This window comes from Dendropsophus ebraccatus, chromosome 10, assembly GCF_027789765.1.
Source record: "Dendropsophus ebraccatus isolate aDenEbr1 chromosome 10, aDenEbr1.pat, whole genome shotgun sequence".
Lineage (NCBI taxonomy): Eukaryota > Metazoa > Chordata > Amphibia > Anura > Hylidae > Dendropsophus > Dendropsophus ebraccatus.
The window spans coordinates 78,923,334-78,947,673 of NC_091463.1; the positions used below are offsets into that span (position 1 = coordinate 78,923,334).

The 24,340-nt window shown below is 44.1% G+C and overlaps 1 protein-coding gene across 1 annotated transcript; it reads right to left on the reverse strand.

The window, feature by feature from the left end:
• Positions 1-75: 75 nt before the first annotated feature.
• On the reverse strand, positions 76-24,082 carry LOC138802998 (cdc42 effector protein 2-like). The gene is made up of 2 exons (XM_069986808.1): positions 23,987-24,082; positions 76-3,174 (listed from the first exon to the last, which is right to left on the reverse strand). Exon 2 carries the CDS (start codon positions 3,026-3,028, stop codon positions 2,327-2,329), a length of 702 nt encoding a protein of 233 aa, XP_069842909.1. The 5' UTR covers positions 3,029-3,174; positions 23,987-24,082; the 3' UTR covers positions 76-2,326.
• Between the last annotated feature and the right edge of the window lie 258 nt (positions 24,083-24,340).

Sequence of the window (24,340 nt, forward strand, 5' to 3'; positions counted from 1 at the left end):
CCATGTTTACAAAGTGTATACAGCATAGTATACGCTTTATCATCATTCAGCCCCCCCCCCCCCCCCCCCCCAATATATCCCTGGTTAACGCTTACTAAAGGTTGTGGCCTAAAAAAACCTTAACATAGCAACATAGCCCATAGCAACCAATCAGAGCCTAGCTTTCATTTTATCAGAGCACGTGAATAAATGAAAGCTCAGCTGTGATTGGTTGCTATGGGCAACACAGAAGGCAGTCTTTCTTGACAGTTATGATAATGCCTTCATCCTGTTGTACCCTTCATATTGTGCTCCCCCACTGCTGAGCCTCTCACATTAGTTCCTAGTCACCATTCTCTTACAGCACAAACTCCTATAATAAATAGCTGCTGCTCACACTACAAGTGACAGAATGTTCTTTATTCCATCTTGTAAGATATATTCTTATAGGTGGATAGTACATCAATGCTGAGATTACTACTATAGCTAAATGTTACTTATCAGTGACAGACATGGGGTCTGGACACATCACTCACTTAAATCTAAGGAAAGGGCAGTGTGGTACCAACCAGGGCCGTAACTACCACTGTAGCAGCCAAAGCGGCTGCTACGGGGCCCGCCACATCAAGGGGCGCGGTGGCCCACTCCTGTAATACACTGGGCCCCCTGAGCTGTCATAATTTGCAGCACCTGGTGGCCGAGAGGGTCTCCCGGGATCTGCAAATGTCCCTTTAACTGCAGGCACTCCTGACCAGGGCTTGCAGTTATGCAGTTATGACTACACAGAGACAACTTAGTAGTCAGCTTAGTGGCTTAGTGGTCAGCCATTTTGAGTTACGCCCCTGGTACCAACTATTGGTTGGCATCACCTAGTTAAATTAAAAAGCTAAGGCTGCATTCCCACATAGCCAAAATCATGCCCCCATCAATCCTGGCAACATCTTCCGGCTATTGGTGGCCGCATGAGCACATGGTTTTGACTGCATGAGGTGACCACAATTTGGGGACTGGCTGTGTTTATCAAAGCCTACTTACAATTCAGTAACATTATAATGAGTATTCCGGATAGTGATTTTTAAAAATATATATTTCTGTGACTGGATGAATGAAGTTAAAAACAACCCATACTCCCCTATCTGGGTCTCCTGAGCTCCCCCTGCAATGACTTTCATCTCTTTGCTGGTTGTGCTGGCTGCTACTTTCAAGATGGACCTGTCTTGGCATAGACGGCCCCCTCAGCTTATCACTGACTTTTCCACCTCCTTTAATGACTGGCTGAGTGGGCTGTCATTGCTAAGATTGTCTCAGAAGTAACGGCCAGTGAAACCAACAGGGAGCTGGACGTCATCACAACAAGAGCCCAGGTGGCCCAGGTAGGTGAGTATCCAAGGCTAATCCCATTGAGCTATCATAGGTCTTCCATTACTTCCCATTATCACACTTACGACTATATCTCTGATATTTTTCACATTTTATTGGATCTAGTGATCTATCCTTTCTATAATACATACCTGGAGCCATTTGAAGACTTCACCTACATAAGTGACCATTGAGATTACTGCTGGGGTGAATTAATACATGGCAGATTTTGTGGCAGACCTTTTTGTCACTATCCTATTTATCTGTATGGAACTTGCAGAAACCAATGTACTTGCCGCCAAATCACAGACATCACAGACATTTCCATAACAAAATCTGCCATGTGTGACTCTACCCTTAGACCTTTTTTTCAACTTAGGCCAGGGATGTAGCCTACTGTTCACTTGTTTATGAGAATTAACAGCTAATATCTCATGATCAATACAACTATTGCATGTCTATTGCCAATGAGAGCAAAGACATGGTAGAATTGTATGTTAAACAACATGGCAACAATGGCAATTGTTCTCTATGGTGGCATTTTTAAGCACCATAAGAATTGTTCAATAATTCATTTAAGTTTTGAAAAAAGGCAAAAAGCCACCAGAATTTACAGAGATAAAGAAGAAGCTATTCTTGGGGTAAAGAATGAGGTGTAATAGTTCAAGCTTGCCAAAATGATCCAATAGTTTCCAATAGTCAATAAAATTTCCTGGAAAGCGTATTTTCTTATACAGAATTGAATATGTTCTTCTCTTGTGAATTACATTTTAACAGAAATAACACAAATTTTATAGGATTTTTATACGGGCATGGTGAATTATAAATCATAGTTCTTATAAAATATTGATATAAAAGGGTCGGAGTGTAGAGATGTTATCCATTACTTTAAAATGCCAGATGCAGATTGTTTTTCTCTGAAGCATTGCCGTACAATAATAAATAGTGTCCATTAATGTCTATGTACAGTTCCGCCATATCCTTTTCGTCATGAAGCTTTGTAGTCATCCATTATCCTCAGAACATCATCTAGAATTGATGGTCCGAGGTCTAGCTCCAGCCCAAAGATAGATTCAGAAGGAGGATTATCCTGGTTCTCAGAGTCTGTGTTGTCCATTTTACTTTGTGATACATCGGCCCCACATCCGGGACTGAACCTCCCACTTCCCGAAATGGAACCTTCAGAAGAACTTGTGGACGCTGTCAGAAACCTGCTGCTTTCTTCTTTTGAGATGGAGGAGAAAGATGTATCTTCTTCTCTACGAAAACATCCTTCTCCATAGCTGATAGACATAGAACGTTGGCTCGGGACTTCTTCCAGGTGGAGTCTGGGGGGTTTGGGAGGAGCTCTCTCCTTACTCTGTGTTCCAGTGAAAACAGGGAGAGACACTGCACTTTTTAAGAAGGGGCGAAAACTTCCATCACTGTCATGAAACTCTTGGTCCAAGCTGTTTTCTGTGTTTTGGAGGGTCAACTTTCGGCCCAAATTGGGAAGCAGGTCATACTTTCCTTGTAGGAAGGACAACTCCCCAAACATGTCTTCTTCTCCATCTAGTCCTATATGAGCACTGTGTCTGAAGTCACCTAAAGGAGGACTTATCATTTCCCTTGATAACACATCTCGAAGTTTAGGCTTTTTACCTCTCTTGGGGGTGGAGGTTTTCAAGTACATTGGGGTTTTTGCCGGCATCTTGTACAATGCGAGATCAAAGTTTCCAATGTAAGTCAATTCACATAAAGGAAAACCATAAACTGGAACCTTCACTTTAACCTGGAGGACATTATCTTCATATTCTCCAACACTTTTTCCGATTCTCAGCCAATCTTTTTTTTAATCTGGAAGAAAAATATTATATGTATTAAATGGGACATCATGTAAAAGGACAAGGTTCCCTTAAGAGCACAGACAGGACAAGGGGCATGGAGCCTGCGCAACAGTGTACAATGGCCATATGGCACCTTAGTAGAGATTGTACTGTGTCTGCTATACAGGCTCTGTCAGGTGCCATATCTAGAGATGCATTGCTTGAAAGGGAGAATACCTTCATAAATATGAAAGGAGCATGGTAAAATTTGTGTTCTGTTGGATCTGTAGGCCTCATACTCCAAGTACCTTGGATGGTGTACCCCCCGTACCCATTAAACTCTAATACACAACAGATACACAACAGATATAATATGAACATATTATTAATACAAAGCTACAAAAGGGCCACGTTAAATCATAGGGGTCCTAGAGAGGGTTATATGGTTCTATGGCTCATAGAAGGACATCAGTTTCATAAAATGTGTATAATAATCAAAGGGCCCCATTACAAATCTTATATAAGCCCCCCCCAAGTCCCATCTCTGGGAATAATTACAAGTCACAGTGGCCATTGGCCATGCCTTATAAGCGTTTTTTACCATAATCTGGATCAGCCAGGGTTAACTAGGGTTCCCTTTTGTTTGGTCTCAGGATTTTTTATGCAAGTCAAATAAAGTAGTGGTAAAATTAATCTCCAATGTACCAGGGAGGATTGGTATCGAGATATAAATATCTGTTCCTATGCTCATTAGTACATGGGATTTATATAGATTTCCTGTGGAAATGAGGGCCTTTGGGATAAGCTTCCTTCCCCTCAAGCAAACAGGATGGAAGCCCCTCCCAGAGCGAACCGCGGACACGATCTACTGTCACAGTCACTTTCATCCTCCTTGGCCAACTTTCTCTGGTGCAGAGATTACTGTATACAGTGATTACATAGTCTATTTACCTAATGTCTATCTATCTAAGGTTGGAAACACAGCTATACCAAACTATCTATCTATCTATCTATCTATCTATCTATCTATCTATCTATCTATCTATCTATCTATCGTTGTATATGCCAGGAAAAGATATACAGGAAACATATCTAAAGACCCTCTTTATTACCTGATGAAGGCTGAAAGAGTGTTATCTATCTATCTATCTATCTATCTATCTATCTATCATCTATATTTTGCTCTATGTGCCAGGAAATCTTTAGTGGTATCCTGTCCACATATCTACAGACCTGCCAATTACTTGATAGAGGCCAGAATAGTGTCACTTTGGCCTCAGTTAAGGTAATTAACCCAGGGGTTATGCCTGTTTGCAGTACGGGATATATTTTATTCACATAGAAGTCTATGTATGACAGTTGTCCTTTAGGACGACTCACCTGTCATTGGTATATAGCAGAGATATTAAAAGGAATGTATACAGCCAACAGATACTGTGAGATGAGAAATAAGCCTGTCTAGAAATAACGTGGACATACATCGGCCAAACAAGAGACTTGTAGGTTTACGTATAGTCAGTCTTGTAATAGCTCGGCGGCTGGCACAGGGAAAAGGAATGGTGAATATGCTTTCTTCCTTTAGTCCCCCACCCCTTTCCACTGTAAAAATTGTGTGCTCTGGCAGACAGATGGCCGTAAAGCTGATCTCATAGATTATATCAGATGGCAGTCACTTCCCAGCTGGTTGCCTCAGTTAATGGGAGACACGGGATCCATTTCAGGGCCGTTCTCTGCTGCTCCTTTCTAGAGGAAAGTGGTTGGAGAGTGTGAAATGTATGAAAATCAGATGGTCCCAGATACTAAAACATGAGTCCATCTGGTGCAACTGTATACATAGGCCATATAGCATACACGAGCCTCATAGACAGTCCTTACTCAGCTACAAGCCTTTTATAGGCCTGGAAACATACCAAATAAAATGTTTTGCAAACATAACAGGACCCAAAAAATATCTTAGGAACCCAACTGGATTTTGACCAGAAGTGGTGCTCTATGGCATTACTCTCTGGTATTTGATAGTGCCCAAAGGACACAATAGAATGACACCACAATTATAAATTGACGATGGTTGGTGGGAGATTGTTTAACATTTTGTACGGGGGACTGGGAGGTTCAACATACATCTCTGGCCAAGACTAGTGATCAGCGAACATGTTCGTAAATTTGTTGCAACGTGCATGTGCGTAACTCTAGACCTAAATGTACGCAACGGTGTAATTAACGCTTTGCGTCTGATAATAAGTACGCATGTGGGTAACTCTAGACCTAAATGTAGGCAACGGCGTAATTAACGCTTTGCACCTGATAATCTGTGCGCTTCTACTGTACGTTCATGAATGTTCGAAGAACACAAACTTATCACTATAATTTTTTTTTATGTTCGTGTTTGGGGTCCGAACCGACCATCGGCATGTTCGCTCATCACTAGACTTAACCTGCATCACGTTTCTGACTGACTCTGACTTTGGCACCACCTGAGCCGTAGCCGAAGATTACACCTGATTATGGGTTACGCCACCCGCTAAAGCATATAGTAGTTGATGTATATATAGCAGGGATAATCCATAGTGCTATATCAGCAGATTCTATGGCAACAAACAAATCAAGCCAGCCAGTGTATGAATCCTGATCTAATCCCCATATGACTGCACCATCACGTTACTCAGAAGGAGTGCGAGAGCTTTCTAATGAAAGGAAAACTTTAATATCTGAATAATTGGACATGACAACATTGTATTATCGCTCGTTGTATTTCATGATTTCCTCCCTTGCCACATGTAGACAGTAATTCATATATAATGAATGATTAGGTCATCTTGTACGCTGTGTGATTGGTTCCTTGTATCACATTTGTATCCAATTTATGAACTGTATTAGTGCCAGGACATAGATTTAAAGGGGATGGCTAGGATTGGAAATAAGAGAAGGCAGCTCTAGTCTATGGGTTCTGTCTGGTGTGATAGACCATTCCCAAAGAACTGAATAGGGCTGAGCTACAATATAAAACATGTCACCTGGACACCTGATGATCAACCAGAAAGAGCTCGTCTTCATTCCGAAGGGATGTGGGGCATGCTGTAAATATCTGAGTACTGTAAAATGATCCTTCACTTTCGCAGTAGCAAAGGAAAGCACTAGACGTCAGACGGTACTGTGTGAAATGTAAGCATGATAGATGTCTAGCACACCCAGTCATGGCAATGAGTCTTTATACTATCATCCAGAAGACATATAGGCCCATATTTTTTCATCTGTATGAAGTCTGTAGGGCGCCATTGTTGTCTGTTGTGTCACAAAGCTTTGCGGATTTCCATAAAGCTGCCCATACACATCAGATCATGATCGGACAGAATATCTCACCAACAACATGTCAGACTGAACTCGATGATCAAGGGAACCCAACGCAACCCCAACCTGATATCCCATTTTTCATAGACAGTCTGCCTCGGCCATCACAAATGGTCTTTCATGTAAAATTTCAAATAATAGTTGACCTAAATGGCCAAAAGTAGCCCTTTTTGTTGACCATTTTCAGGACAGACAACTAAGGCCTGCATGGCAACTTATAGAAACGAAACAATGGAATTTTTATATGAACTTGCCGAAAGATCAGCATTTGAATCCAGTTGTCTGGAGAGGGTGGGGCGGCCCAAAGACTGCCTGGAAAACATGGATTTTTCACGCAGTCCTTGGGCTGCATCCTTCTTCAGGTAGCTGGATTCAAATGGCAATCGTTTTGGTTCGTGCAAACCTGAACCTTCGGCAAGTTCGCTCATCTCTAGTATCTATGTGTATTTCTAGTACAGTTTTCATTCTTATCTGTGTTATGCCCCATCACTCATCACTCCATCATACAACGGATCCAAATGGCGCCCAATAGACTGTTTTTTAGTCATTAGTCTTAGGTTTCTCTTGTTTTATAGAACATATAATACCTCACGCTTCACTATTCTCGCTGTCAAAAGGGACAGAAATTGTGGCTAAATAAACAAATATGAATGGACTCTAAAAGTAGTCATACACATTGGATTACTTTCGGCTGAACCTGCTGACCATCTAATGTGCGGGGTGTCCAAACACCAGATGTCAAGGGAAAAAAGGATCAAGCATGCTGGATTTCACTATGCCTGATCCTTCGTTTTAAGCTGTGAGTTGTCCAGCAACAGCTTATTCCCCTTTCACTACTGAAACCACACTAGGCCAGAGCCAAGCATGGAGGTGTATGGGGAGGTCGACAGCTATCTAAGGTGTTTGGCCACATTTATACTTGAACATTGACCACACCTTATCTCCATTCCCCTGTATTTGCCTTACAAGAACGTCCAGGATGAGTCGGATACAGGACAGTAAAATCCTGTTCTTCTAATCAGAGTCCGGCAAGTGGTGTCAGCATTTCCTCGCAGGAAGATGGTTAAGTTACACATATCAGTCTCCTGTCCAGATCCCTCGGCCAAGAATGTGTCAGTATAGAGGAGTGGACCACCATCTGTCCGTCCATCCCTGATGATAAACTCTCATTGACTCTGCAGGGATAGTCCGAGGGCAGAATGGAGACCTATTGTATTGTATCAGGTGCTCCAGCCTGACCTTCTCCATAACCTATTGTATTATACGTCTCCAATATCAATAACTAAATCTGAGAAACAAAAAGACTATTCAAATCATTTCATCTGGAAGAAGAATTTCTCAGGGTCCTCAAATTTTTCAAAGTCTCTACATACCCTACAAGGCATCTGATACTTGTAATGCAATGACAGCTGGAGAATTAGAATCGTCCTAAGCATTCAGTAGATACTGTTAAGATGACGTATTGTATCTATGGCTTAGTGAAGATCAATCCCACATGCTCACACTGTCAAAATATGGAGAAAACTATGAGTAACATTCTCCTTTGCACAACTTGAAACAACAACGGGGCAGATTTATCATTACTTAATGGGCAATTCCAGCGAAAAAATAAATTCTTTCAGATCAACTGGTGTCAGAAAGTTATATAGATTTTTAATTTATTTCTATCAAAAAACTCAAGTCTTCCAGACTTTTTTAATAAAAAAGAAATTACAAATCTCTGGCACTCACACTAAGTGATTTGAAAGAAAAAAAAATTCCGCTGGAGTTGCCCTTTAAGCACTGTATGAGCAATGCCCCAGTGCAGCAAGCAAGAGTCATCACAAGGTGCACGCCATCAATGTCTAGTTTAATAAAAAGGATCTAAGGATCCCTCAAGATACTAGCATTTCAAAGGAATACCACAGCAATCCAAGAAGATAAAGCTGAAAAAAGGGTGTTTACTCACCAGATCATGAGCAATGTTTCAGCCCTTAAGGGGTCTTTCCCAAGCTTGAGAAAGACCCCTTAGGGGTAGAAACGTTGCACATGATCTGGTAATAAACACCCCCTTTTCAGCTTTACCCTGTTAAGGTGCTGTGGTTTTCCTTTGAATGCTAGTGTCCACCTCAAGGAGATAAATGAGTCAAGTTCAAAGCAACTCTGAGGCAGTGCCCTCTCTTTCCCACGTAATACATTGTTACATCTGATCCTAACTTTGTTGTGGTCAGGGATGTTACTATGGTAGATTCCTAAAAAAAAAAATCATGGCACATACAGTTTACCGCCACCCTATAAAAAATAAATATTGGACTTGGCATATCTAGGACAATTTTAATAACACACTAAGCCTAAAGGAGAAGTCCGGCGAGGGGACTTTTTTTTTAAAGGCAGGGGAAACACAAAAAAACAAGCTTTACTCACCTCTCCCGTGCCTCTCCAGTGTCGGATCGCCGCTCTGGGACCCCTACCGGGCTCCAGGATTTTCTCCCAGCCGACGTCATGACCCAGTTGGTTGACTGCCCGCTCAGCCAATCAGTGACTGGAGTGGGACGCCGCTGCAGTCACTGTTTGGCTGAGTGGCCAATCCATCAGTCAGGAAGACATTTTCCCCCTCATCGTGACATCATCAGGACTCCGGGGAAAATGCCTTCCGGCAAAGGGTCCTGGAGCCATTGTAATGGTGTGGCATGGGCACATGGAAAGGTAAGTTAGCCTTCTGTAGTAAGTTTCCCCCTGCCCAAAAATAAAAATGGCCTGACTTCTCCTTTAAATGGTCATTGTTGTTTCAAACAACTTCCTTTCGTTTAATAGCTTATATGTGATTCCTGACATCTTTGTAAACCAGCTAATTTACTAAACATTACTCTATATCCTAGACAAAAAAATAAATAAAAAACTAACTAAAACGAAAACGAAAAGTCTTGGCTGCTAAGTGTCTAAGTGTTATAAAACCCAAATTTTGTAAATGATGAAGAAATAGAAGAACTACCCTGCATGTACAGAGCGTCATAAAATCTCATCCAAGAGTATAACTCATAATGGAAACTCTTTTCCTTGACTTTTCCATTTACATATTTGCTCCTGACCTGATCACTCATTTATCTCGGCCCTCTGTGCCCCACTGCATTGATTTCCACATTGTCCAGATTCCTTGATGGACTGAGAACGCTTCCAGTCTACCATTTATTTTCACTTGCAGCCATAATTGGTCAATATGGATGTCACGGACCTTATGGGTCGGTACATTCACGGAGGTCACAGTGACATGGGTCTGAAAACCAGACTGATTGATGATCGCTATTTGTGCATGAGCGTCATTGATTATGTCATTCCAGATGGCACAAATGACCTCAGACATAGTTACATAGACTGACGTCCACCAGGTTCAGTCTATAATGTTCATGTGTTGATTCAGAAGAAGCAAAAGTTACATCAATCAGTATATTCAATCTGGAATGGCATGGCTGTCTCATGTATAAGTAGACACTAGTCGTCAGCCAGCACTATATACACAATATAATGTAGAAACTCATGTGTTGATCCAGAAGAAGCAAAAGTAAATCAATCAGTATATTCAATCTGGAATGGCACAACTGTCTCATGTATAACTAGAAACTAGTCGTCAACTAGCACTATATATACAATGTAATGTAGAAACGTGTGTTTCCACATTATAATGTCAAGACTGTAATTTATAAGCTTCCGGTGGAAGGGTTGAGGTACTTGGCCTCTTGCATCTGGTGCATCCTCTATATGGGACCATAGTGGGGCTGCAAGGGGGTCTAGGGTGAGAGTTCACCCACTTCTCACAGTCCACTTTCTCTAGAGCCAGTGTTTCTGTTAACCCTTGCATGTCCAGAGGTTCATCATAGGAGACATAGAATACTTCGAGGGACTCGTGTGTTTATAGTTTGGTTCCTCCTTTCAGGTCTTTAATCATGTGCTGGAGATCTCTGGTATGTCCCGGCCTCCTAGGGAGCAGGAAGTGGGTGTTTATGTACTGGATATTATTGTGCTTGGTACAGTAGAACAGACATTTTTGTTGTTTTGTGGAAGCTCATTATATACCAATCTGTCTAATAAGCAGTATGTACCGTGCTTCCCCGAAAAAAAGACGCCCTCCTAAAATAAGACAGCCCTACTACCCTACCCTTTAGCGTAAATTAAGGCATCCCCCCAAAAATAAGGCACCCCTACACTAAACTAGGGCACCCCCTCAAAGTAAGGCCGACCGTTACCACCTGCTGCCACTCAGGACTCACCTAATTACCCTTGTGGAGCTTCACCGCCACCATGGCCCCCAACGTCTTCACACGATTGCGCTGTACATCCCGACGCACAACACCACCGTCCGTCCCACACGCCACCTCCCGTCCCGCAAGGATGTGAGTTTTCCAGGGATATCTGGGGGGATGGCTTACTTCTCTCCTCCCGGCCAGGGGGAAAGAAATAAGACATACCCCGAAGATAAGACATAGGGAAAGATTTATTTAACTGTTGTAAAGTGAAACTGTCAACCAATCAGATTCCACCTTTCATTTTTCAAAGAATGGAAAGGAATGAAAAGTGGAATCTGATTGGTTGCTAGAGGCAACTGAGACCATTCTACTTTACATCAGTTTGATAAATCTCCTCCGTAGTGCCTGTTTTTGAGTAAAAATTAATATAAGGCACTGTTTTATTTTTGTGGAAACAGGGTATTAATACAAGGATACAACCCACATATATGTGTAACATCAGCGTATTGGGATTGCTATGTGCGGTGATTCCAAATTTCTGTGCATGACCCAGATTAAACGTGACATTATCAAGAGCCTAAAGTTGGCCATATAGATACATATAGTCGTTCATGATGAAATTTATAATAAAAAAGGACCACTGAGACCAATAGCCAGACAGGTCTTGGCAACCCTCATACACATTAGATCATCTATGGATCCATTTGAAAGTGGTTGGATCTACCTACGGTAATAGTTTCTAAATTATTTTGGCTTCTCACAAGAACATGCTGTGTGGTTTGTGTTCTACTAAGTTAACTCTATGCTTAAAGGGGTAAAATGTACTGATGATTTATTCACAGGACCACAGAGTGAGCAAAGTTTGTCTCCATTCACTGTGTAGCAGTTGCAATGTGTAACTGCACCTCAATGTCTGTTCAATGAGAGCAGCATTTAGGCTTTATTCACATGTTCTGTGATTTTTCAGTTCCACATAAAGATCCACTGTTTTTACTCTGTGATCTGTGCAATTTGGTCTGTAACTGCATCCGTAGTCATGTCTATGAAAAACACAGATCCCATAGACTTCTATTGGCTAATCCATGCCATACAGATCATTGTGCAGATCGCGGCACAGATCTTCTTAATAGACACATAGGATTTAATGGCCCCTAAATTCCCTGATCGTGGACAGTTTCACGGAACTTGTGAATAAGGCCTTGCAGTCTGCTCCCTATGATCTGTCCTGGTGTCTCTGTTACTAGAGACAGACTGAACCTAACAACAGACAATGAACAGCGGATTGTAGGGAAACACAAGACACCTATTAGCTAAGGGTCTTATTATACTGAGCAATTTATAACGATTAACGACTAACGCTAAACGATCGCAAATGAGATTGTTTATCGTTAACCTGAAATCGTTCACCATATTACACAGAACAATAATCATTAGTTACGATCGTTACTATGATTGTTATTGCGATTGTTATTATGATCGTTTATTCTTTCTGATTTCAGCAAAACAATGAGCAATGTGCAATTACATTGAACAATTGGTGAAAAAATGCGGAACTTGAGCGAACGAATGTGGAATTACAGCGATCAATAAGCGAACGATTAATGATAATTTTAGGTTCAGATCTAAATCAACGATTGACATACGAAAGATTTTTCAACCGTTGCCTGCAATTACACAGAATGATTATCGTTTAAATATGAACGATTTAACGATTTTTCGCACGATAATCGACCCGTGTAATAGGGAGATTAAGGAGTCATTTTTGGCAAATGTAGCAAGTAAAGACCCTATTACATGAAAAAATTATCGGCCATACTTGGCTGATAACCGGCCATTCTGGCCAATAATCGTTTAGTGTAGTAGCTCATGCCGAAAGAAAACGGTCGGCCAACATGCATAATGTCGGCTGATCGCAGTTTTTCAGCATGTAGAATTGACAACCATAGCAGGCCATCGCTATGTGTAATAGCAGCAGACCACCACTATCCTCTATAGGCCATCCGGGCGATTTACAGATCGATCATCTGGGCAGCCCTTCCTACAGTTCCCAATGGCTTCCCCCTCCTTTTCGCTTGCTGTCTATGCGTCTTATGAGCAAGCGAGCGCTGACCTGACAGGTCGGCGCTCGCTTACTCCTTAATATCACACCGTGTAATAGGGCCCTTAAGTATCACATAAGGACATCAGTATTTAAAGCTGCTTAAAGGGGTTGGCTTACCATAGAGACCCAAACAGACAACTGATTTTGCTGGGAGAAATCAATTCCAGCCATACTTCCGCTGGTAGGATTACAGGGGTGGTCATCCACGTAACTTGTTAGCAGCTGTCCACTCAGGATTATTGTGGGAAGTCCTGAGTAGGGGACCCCCACATTATAGAATCTGTATGTCCTAAGATGGTATAATGGGGACCGAATCATATATAGTTGCAATAAAAGAAACCATTGGATTAGACCAGACCTCCTGACTCTGCTGTGGTCATGGTATCTATTTGGCTTGTTGCCCTGGATTGGCGCTCGAGTGGATCACCTGCAGGGTGGATGGTGTCCAGTGCCGGCTCCCTATACAATACATTGGAAGCACTGGCGGAACTACCGCCGTAGCAGCCGTAGCGGCTGCTACGGGGCCCCGCCGCATCAGGGGCCCGTGACGCGGGCCCCTGGAGCTTACATATCCTGCAGCACCCGGCGGCTGAGCATGCCTCCCGGGTGCTGTAGCCGGGGGCCGGTCCCATGCTCCTCCCGACCCGGAGACTCCTTTCCCCAACCATAGGGAAAAGGAGTCACTGGGCCAGGAGGAGCACGGGATCGGTCCACAGCGCTCCTGTCACCCCCTGTCTGATGCGCGGCTGCCGTCTGATGCCGCGTCCTAGCCCCGGCAGCGCGCGTATCATAGAGTTCTGTGTGGAAGTCGCGGCCACAGGCCCACACAGAACTCTATGATACGCGCGCTGCTGGGGCTAGGACGCGGCATCAGACGGCAGCCGCGCATCAGACAGGGGGTGACAGGAAAAAGGCTCGACGGGGGAGCGTGTTGTTAGGTGAGTTTTTTTCTTTTTTTTAAACTTGCTTTCCTCAGAAGGGGGCAACTATAAGGAAGGGGGGGGGGAGAGAAGGGGGCATCTATAAGGAAGGGGGGGGGGGAAGAGGAGGGGGCATCTATAAGGAAGGGGGGAGAGAGAAGGGGGCATCTATAAGGAAGGGGGGGGGGAGAGAAGGGGGCATCTATAAGGAAGGGGGGGGGAGAAGAGGAGGGGGCATCTATAAGGAAGGGGGGGGAGAAGAGGAGGGGGCATCTATAAGGAAGGGGGGAGAGAGAAGGGGGCATCTATAAGGAAGGGGGGGGAGAAGAGGGGGCATCTATAAGGAAGGGGGGGGAGAAGGGGGCATCTATAAGGAAGGGGGGAGAAGAAAAGGGGGCATCTATAAGGAAGGGGGGGGGAGAAGGGGGCATCTATAAGGAAGGGGGGGGAGAAGGGGGCATCTATAAGGAAGGGGGGGAGAAGGGGGCATCTATAAGGAAGGGGGGGGAGAAGGGGGCATCTATAAGGAAAGGGGTGGAGAAGAGAAGGGGGCATCTATAAGGAAGGGGGGGGGAAGAGAAGGGGGCATCTATAAGGAAGGGGGGGGAGAGAAGGGGGCATCTATAAGGAAGGGGGGAGAAGAGAAGGGGGCATCTATAAGGAAGGGGGGGGGAGGGTAGCATCTATAAGGAAGGGGGCATCTATATGGAAGGGGGGGAAGAGAAGGGGGCATCTATAAGGAAGGGGGGGAGAAGAGAAGGGGGCATCTATAAGGAAGGGGGGGGAGAGAAGGGGGCATCTATAAGGAAGGGGGGGGCAAGAGAAGGGGGCATCTATAAGGAAGGGGGGGGGAGAGAAGGGGGCATCTATAAGGAAGGGGGGGGGAAGAGAAGGGGGCATCTATAAGGAATGGGGGGAGAAGAGAAGGGGGCATCTATAAGGAAGGGGGGAGGGGGACATCTATAAGGGGGGGAGGGGGACATCTATAAGGGGGGGTGGGGGCCATCTATAAGGGGGGGACACCATAGGGGGAGAGCAGGCCATCTATAAGGGGAGAACATAGGGGGAGAGGGGGACAACATAGGGGGAGAGGGGGATATAAATGTACAACATTGGGGGAGAGGGGAACATCTATAAGGGGACAATAAAGGGGGAAAGGGGGCCATCTATAAGGGGACAATATAGGGGAAGAGGGGGCCATCTATAGGGGGGGCAACATAGGGGACCATCTATAAGGGGACAACATGGGGGGGCATCTATAAGGGGGACAGCGGGTGGGGCAACATAAGGAAGCTATCTATAAGGTGGGGCGACAGAGAGGAGGGCCATATACTAAAATGGGATCACATAGAGTCAGCCTACCCACTAAATGTGGGTGTAAAGGGGCCAATACAGATGTGCAGTGTGTATAGAGATGAGGATGGTGACAGAGTGTGGAGTCTAATATGTCTGTCTGGCAGATTCTGTGGATTCGTGGCTCGGAGAAGTTCTCATAACGGCCCAGGGCAGATGGAAAAGAAAATGAAAAGGGAAGAACTCCGATCAGAGAAGACGTCTCCTGTAAGTCACCTGATGTAACTGTACTGTAATTTATATGGTGTACAGAACCTGTGTAGAGAGTGTGTTGATGGCATAGTGGTCGATCGAGAGGGGGTGGGGCGGGGGGGCCCCAATCAAAAGTTTGCTATGGGGCCCAGCCATTTCTAGTTACGCCCCTGATTGGAAGCATATTGAGATATACTGAGTGCCCCTCTAAGTGACATATTATGGGTCTATACAGCTAGTTGTTTAGCGTGTAATATGTTCTTGGACAGGTGTTCTTATGCTGCTTCTGCTCATTTGGATCCCTAGGCTACAAGTAACAAGAGCTCCGATCATAAAACAGCAAAGCATTACAGAGAACGTCCGAAATCTGAGAGGAATAAATAAGGTAATAAATGGATGACATCTGGAATGGGAAACCCCTGTAGGTTACATTGTGTACTGCTGGGGGGAATCCAGAGAAAGCAGACTTCTCAGACATGACATCACTAACAGCTCATTGTATGTGACGGCCTCTCATTACCGCTTACTAATGAGTCAGAAGAGGAAATAAATCACTAATCAGAGAATTTCCAAATGCCCTGATGTAACTGAGTAAAAATGCGTCCATGATCCCTCCACCACCACATCACATTCCAGTCCTGGCTTACCTGGTACTACATGATACTGTATACAGCAGATCCGCTCACTAACTGGGTGCACTATAACAGGCTCCTCCAAGCTGGGGCTCTGAAGCTGGTACAAAACTACAATTCTCATTGTGCCAAAGGCTGTCAGGGCATGATGAGAGTTGTGGTTTTACAATTATAACATAATGGAGATATTCATTTCAGAATCACAAAATGCAGAAAGGATTTACTCAAATACTATTTATCAGCTAGATTGTATTGATAGATAGATAGATAGATAGATAGATAGATAGAAGGATAGATAGATAGATAGATAGATAGATAGATAGATAGATAGATAGATAGATAGATAGATAGGAGATAGATAGATAGGAGATAGATAGATAGATAGATAGATAGATAGATAGGAGATAGATAGATAGATAGATAGATAGATAGATAGATAGATAGATAGATAGATAGATAGGAGATAGATAGATAGATGGATAGAAGGATAGATAGATAGATAGATAGATAGATAGATAGATAGATAGATAGATAGCTGATAGGAGATAGATAGACAGACAGACAGACAGATAGATAGAAGATAGATATAGATAATAGATAGCTGATTGATAGATAGATAGATAGATAGATAGATAGATAGATAGATAGATAGATAGCTGATAGATATAATATAGATAGATATAGATAATAGATAGATAGCTGATAGATAGATAGCTGATAGATAGAAGAGAGATAGATAGATAGATAGATAGATAGATAGATAGATAGATAGATAGCTGATAGATAGAGGTGCCGCATGATCTGCCATCACCTGGGGCAAGCAGTGTACTAGTCCAGTACATCATGAGCTGCTATAATATGATAGGTGGCACACTTCTATGTACTGGAGGATTGTGCAAGGAATGTATTAAGATTAAATGTATACACTCCTCACTTCACACTTGCCAGGCCTAGTGTGAGAACACCAATGATGGAAAATGTACAGTAGTGAGCGGTGATGTGTACACTGTGTGCATTCCTGTACTGTATGCAGTCACACTCACTTTGCTCTCATTCCTGAAATATAAAATGAGCAGTCAACACTCATGTACACATATCTAGCTCACACCTGACCAGCAGGGCTGCGGTACCTTATGGTATACATAGAGCAAGGAGAAGGTCATGTCTACACTGTATACACATCATGATAGATAGATAGATAGATAGATAGATAGATAGATAGATAGATAGATAGATAGATAGGAGATAGATAGATAGGAGATAGGAGATAGATAGATAGATAGATAGGAGATAGATGATAGATAGATAGATAGATAGATAGATAGATAGATAGATAGATAGGAGATAGATAGATAGGAGATAGATGATAGATAGATAGATAGATAGATAGATAGATAGATAGATAGATAGGAGATAGATAGGAGATAGATAGATAGATAGATAGATAGATAGGAGATAGATAGATAGATAGATAGATAGATAGATAGATAGATAGATAGGAGATAGATAGATAGATAGATAGATAGGAGATAGATAGATAGATAGATAGATAGATAAGAGATAGATAGATAGATAGATAGATAGATAGATAGATAGATAGGAGATAGATAGATAGATCATACAGATTTTGTATCATTTTGGCTTTTCAGTGTTCTTTTAGTTTTCGTATATATCTTTTATGTAAATATTTAGCTTTTTCTGTTAAAACAAACATGACATGTCATGTCGTTACATGACAGCTCTGTACATTGTATCACAAAATACACAGCTTTTCTAGGGATCTCTCACCAATAACAAGAATGGAGGTGCCCGGACCCCTGTTACCAGCAGAGTGGTGGTCTCTAACTAATATGGAGACTGGGGGATATCTTCCTTCCCCCATCATGTAAATTCTGATATATAGACAATACTAGAAAATGTACCCGGCGCTGCCCGGGTATAAAGTGTCCGTGTGTTAATTAGATTTGTTCTAAGGTGCCCAGGAGGCCAAGCTAAAGGTATTGTTTCATCTGAGTTAATCAGTGGAATTAGTGTATACCTGTAGTGCATAGTTGGAGGGGTTCTGTATACCCACAATGTATAGTTTCTAGGGGTCTCGCATATCTGTAGTGCATAGTTGGGGGGGGGCTGTATACCTATAGTGTATAGTTGAGGGAGGTCCTGTATACCTGCAGTGTACAGTTGGTGAAGGTCCTGTATACCTGTACTGTATAGTTCGGGGGTCCTGTATACCTGTAGTATATAGTTGGTGCTGTATACCTGTAATGTATAGTTGGTGGAGGTCTTGTATACCTGTAGTTTATAGTTTGAGGGTCCTGGATACCTGTAGTGTATAATTGGTGGAGGTCTTGTATACCTGTAGTATATAGTTCGGGGGTCCTGTATACCTGTAGTAAATAGTTTGAGGGTCCTGTATAACTATAGTATAGAGTTGGTGGAGGTCCTGTATACCTGTAGTGTATAGTTTGGGGTCCTATATACCTGTAGTATATAGCTGGTGGAGTTCCTGTATACCTGTAGTATATTTGGGGTCCTGTATACTTGTAGTATAGAGTTGGTGAAGGTGCTGTATACCTGTATTATAGAGTTGGTGTAGGTCGTGTATACCTGTAGTGTATGGTTTTGAGGTCCTGTATACCTGTAGTGTATAGTTTTGGGGTCCTGTATACCTGTAGTGTATAGTTTGGGGTCCTGTATACCTGTAGTATATAGTTGGTGGAGGTCCTGTATACTTGAAGTATATAGTTGGTGGAGGTCCTGTATACCTGTAGTATATAGTTTGGGGGTCCTGTATACCTGTAGTGTAAAGTTTGGGGTCCTGTATACCTGTAGTATATAGTTTTGTGGAGGTCCCGTGCACTTGTAGTGTATAGTTTTGGGGTCCTGTATACCTGTAGTGTCCTGTATACCTGCAGGGTTGTATTTACCCGTATGGCAGTGTTATTCAGTCACAGTGTGTCGGTATTGGTCATGTCTGGTATGGGGGTGTTATCCAGTCACAGTATGGCGGTATTGGTCTGGTATAGCGGTGTTATCCAGTCACAGTATGGCAGTATTGGTCAGGTCTGATATGATGGTGTTATCCAGTCACAGTATGGTGGTATTGGTCAGGTCTGGTGTGGCGGTGTTACCCAGTCACAGTTTGCCGGTATTGGTCAGGTCTGGTGTGGCAGTGTTATCCAGTCACAGTATGGCGGTATTGGTCAGGTCTGGTGTGGCAGTGTTATCCAGTCACAGTATGGCGGTATTGGTCAGGTCTGGTGTGGCGGTGTTACCCAGTCACAGTATGGCGGTATTGGTCAGGTCTGGTATGGAGGTGTTATCCAGTCACAGTATGGCGGTATTGGTCAGGTCTGGTATGGAGGTGTTATCCAGTCACAGTATGGCGATATTGGTCAGGTCCGGCAGTGTTATCCAGTCACAGTATGGCGGTATTGGTCAGGTCTGGTATGACAGTGTTATCCAGCACAGTATGGCGGTATTGGTCAGGGCTGGTGTAGCAGTGTTACCCAGTCACAGTTTGGTATACCTGTTGTGCCCTGTATATACATGTACTGTATAGATGGAGTAGGGGGTCCTGTATATACATGTACTGTATAGATGGAGTAGGGGGTCCTGTATATACATGTACTGTATAGATGGAGTAGGGGGTCCTGTATATACATGTACTGTATGGATGGAGTAGGGGGTCCTGTATATATATGTACTGTATAGATGGAGTAGGGGCTCCTGTATATACATGTACTGTATAGATGGAGTAGGGGGTCCTGTATATACATGTACTGTATGGATGGAGTAGGGGGTCCTGTATATATATGTACTGTATAGATGGAGTAGGGGGTCCTGTATATACATGTAGTGTATAGATGGAGTAGGGGGTCCTGTATATACATGTACTGTATAGATGGAGTAGGGGGCCCTGTATATACATGTACTGTATGGATGGAGTAGGGGGTCCTGTATATACATGTTCTGTATAGATGGAGTAGGGGCTCCTGTATATACATGTACTGTATAGATGGAGTAGGGGCTCCTGTATATACATGTACTGTATAGATGGAGTAGGGGGCCCTGTATATACATGTACTGTATAGATGGAGTAGGGGGTCCTGTATATACATGTCCTGTATAGATGGAGTAGGGGGTCTACCAGTTATTACTGTGGATGTTGTGAGGCAGCTGCCCTAGCAACCATTGCTCCCTGTGGAAATGAAAGCAGTAATCCTATTGGTTGCTAAGGCTCCAACTGCCGTGTCTGCTGCAGCTAATTATATCACCTGTGTTTGCAGTGAGGAGATTTTCCCATTCATCTCTATGGGGCGCCTCTCTTCCCCCTCCCCCTCCCCTCCTGTACATCTGGCGGGGACGGGACCTTCGCAATAACCTTCCCGGACACCCAATGTATCTGTGTGCCAAATTTGGGGTCAAACGGTTCAGGCGTTTGGAAGTCTATAGAGGACAGACAGACAGACAGAAGGACAGACAGACAGACAGACTTTGATTTTTATGATATAGATACTGCCCATGGATGATTTAGAAATATCAGTGTCTGGTGACACATCAAGTCTCAGACCTGTATCAAAGTCTTAGGGTCTCATCCTGTTTCTACTAAAAAAAAGATTTGTAAGAGGTGATTTCAAGTTTCATGTTAGCGGCTCGAATCTCTTCCCTGCCCTGAGGGGTTTCTGCAGTGTATCAGTCTGGGTAACAGATCTCAGGGGGAATATCTAGGCTGATACATATTATCCATCTCTTATTTGTTTTGGTTGGATATATATTAGCAGCATGCAGGCCTAGACTAACAATCAGGCAAACTGGACAATTGCCCAATGGGCCACCCAGGCTGCCAGTCCGTGGGCCGCCCGGGCTGCATAATTCAATTCTGCACAAAATATGAAGGTTTCTAATTTTTTTTTTTCTAAATTATGTAAATTCTATGCTAAATATGGTGTTTAGTAACATACCCATCAGAACTTGATACTTCTCCAGACACGTCACTGGTCAAATCATGGATTGTATATAAGTTTGACTTGTGTGTCACATATCACAGCATTACTCAAGGGCATAGGTAATACAGAGACAGATCATGTGTCTGCTGCAGGGCCGGATTAAGGCTGGTGGAGGCCCTGGGCGACAATTTTGTTGTGGGCCCCTCATCCCCTGCTGTGTCCTCCATATAGGATGCCCCTAGTATCCCCCCCCAGAATGCCCCTAGTATGGTAGTTATTCCGCCCTCTCCCCCCAGGATGCCCCTAGTATGGTAGTTACCCCCCCCTTCCCCCAGGATGCCCCTAGTATGGTAGTTGTCCCCCCCCCCCCAAAGGATGCCCTAGTACGGTAGTTGTCCCCCCCCCAAAGGATGCCCTAGTACGGTAGTTATCCCCCCCAAGGATGCCCCTAGTATGGTAGTTATCCCCCCCCCAGGATGCCCCTAGTATGGTAGTTATCCCCCCCAAGGATGCCCCTAGTATGGTAGTTATCCCCCCCAGGATGCCCCTAGTATGGTAGTTATCCCCCCCCCAGGATGCCCCTAGTATGGTAGTTATCCCCCCCCCAAGGATGCCACAAGGGGACCCCCAAATAAATGCCCCTGGTCTGTGCTAAGTTAAAAAAATAATAAACATCCCTCTTACCTGCCGTCATTCCTTGGCTGCAATATCTCTTCATCTTCTAGCAATCCCTGCCGGAGCTCTTACACACAGGAGAGCCCCAGAGATCAGAGCTCCCTCACCTGCTTCTCCTGGATGTGGCTGAACTCATCCCCCTCCAGCAGAAACCTGCTCTAATGCTTCTGGAGGGCGACGGGTTCAGCTACATCCAGGAGAAGCAGGTGAGGGAGCTCTGATCTCTGGGGCTCTCCTGTGTGGCAGAGCGGAGCACATCTTCTCCTGCGGGCCGCGGGATGAAATGACATCATCGCGCGGCCCGCAGGAGAAGATGTGCTCCGCCAGGGACATGGATGCAAGGCACTAATCGTCCCACCCGAGCCCCACCAGCCCCATGGCCCCCCTGCACCCCCCACTGGTTGGGCTCCGCTGGGGGTTGCTGTAGATCACTACAGATCCACCAGCCTGAACTCGGAACCTTTCTTCCGGGTTCAGGCTGGTGGGGGCCCCCAAGTGGTGGAGGCCCCGAGGCACGTGCCCCAGGTGCCCTCCCTTTAATCCGGCCCTGGTCTGCTGCCCCTAGATAGGAGTCTGGGCCAGATGGTGAGAACCTGTGCAAGGACTTTGGAAAGAAGATTGATAAAATAAGCATCAAGTCTGCCTGTAACAGGTGTAAGGTGTGTAGTGGTTTTAAAGGAGAACTCTGGGCAGGGACACTTTTTCAAAAGTTTTGCAAATAGTGTCCCTTCCCAGAATTCTCTTTTAATAACAGCAAAATGGCCACATTTCACCTTTGCTATGGGTCTAACTCACCTCAATGTACCTCTGAAAGGGGTTGTCCAGGCGCTATTACCTGTTCTGCTCTCCTGTGCTCCACTTCTGCCCTCCACTCATATCAGAAGTAAAAACCAAGTAGTGACCATCGCTAGCAGATGAAGCCATGCCTGCACATGGGGTCCAGTAGCTGCCGATGTTGCAGCAACATTTTGCAGCTATTGGACATCACATGCGGTCAAGCTGATCACAACTTGGTACCTGGGCCTTCTGATCTTGGAAGGTATACTTCTTAGATGGGCCCAGGGCAGAAGTAGACCACCAGGGAGCAAAACAGGTAAAACCTTTTCTGCAACCTGGAGAGCCCCTTTAAGTATATAAGCTGCCTCCATGTGCAAAGTCTGTTAAGGTTCCCTTTAATTTCTGGGTCATTTTAGTTGAGGGATGGGGTTTTACATTATTAGGCTATGTTCACACACTGTAAGACACTGGCCGTTCCGTGACCCGGCTGGGTCATGGAAAGGCCGGTCTCTGAAAATATCACCCTGCCCGGTACTGCAGTACCGGCCAGATGATCTTTATGCCACTTAGTTCTGATGCGGGTGCATCCGTGTGCGCCCGCATCAGAACTCTCCACTGCACACTATGGTTTTCTGCGGCCGCTATTCACTGAATAGCGGCCGCAGAAAACTGACATGTCTGTTTCTCGCGGCGCCGCTAGGGATCCCAGCCGGAGTGTATACCATGTGTATACACTCCGGCCGAGATGCCATAAGTGGCAATGACACGTATATTTTCATATTAATCACGGCCGTTGTTGCAATCGGCCACAACGGCTGTAGTTCTACGAAAATATATGTAGTGTGACCATAGCCTTACATTGCATCTATTCCACCCAACGTTTCACATAGTCTGAATGGCATGTACATCACATTGACCTCCCAGCTTTATCCCTCCCCTACCCTGCCTGTTTATGTAATGGTCTTCACTGTAGTTCCAACATTTGTGAACCAGGAGGATCAGGATGAACAGAAACACAGGTCCTAGATAGAAGTTAGTAGCTGTAGTTTTAATATGCTGATTTTTACGCCTATTGTAGATTTGCTACACGGGATAGCTCACGCGAACAAATTACTGTAATAAAACAAACATTCAGTACATAGTTCACATACAATCATATGATAAAAACCATCAAGCTGATTGCATAGTTTCCTACATAGTAGGGGCCCCCAACATGTACAAAGTCATCATAGTATAAATCCTATAAGTCGTTATGTTATAGCAGAGCTGAGTTTGTCATTGGGCATAATAATCTAGTCCTCACTGCATGCAGAAATTAAACAAATTCAGCTCTGCTACATCTATATATAAGTCTTATATGAAAAGTCTAATTTCTATACAATGGATACCTGGACTGTCAGTAGTCTACGAAGCCCCTCTATGATCACTGTATCATGACGGCCACCGCTCCCCTTGCAGTGTATCCTTCTGGTATAGTAGAATAATATACTGTACAACCCCTTATTAGTCTTCATAAAGATCCATAGTCTACAGGTGGCCGCAGATGATTCTTGTGTTCGCCATTGATGCCAAGGTAGTGGTGGGCATTAGGGATCATAGCATTATTTATGATCACAGGATGTCATACAATGGTGCCAGTACTACTCATAGACCATGCATGTTCTCCATAGCCTTACCTGTGATATCCTCAGGCAGACAGCCACATGGATGGAGAGATGAGAGCTGCTATATACAGTGTTCTCCTCCTTGTCACACACAGCTCTAGTCTCTGATCTGTGGATCATTGAGAGCTGAGTACAGAGCCAGGGAGGAGCCAGAACACATTCACCTTCCCTTGCCCTGACCATGGAATCCCTAAAGACTCTGACGTCAGGCTCATAGTAGTAACCCCTTAATGACTGGACGCTGCAATGTAGCACAGGCTGCCAGGAATAATATCCTGTATATTGTTATTATTGGGACAGGATCAGACGGCGACAGCTCCCTGTATGTAGTATAAAGAGAAGAGAGATCTTCTAATCAGATGTTAT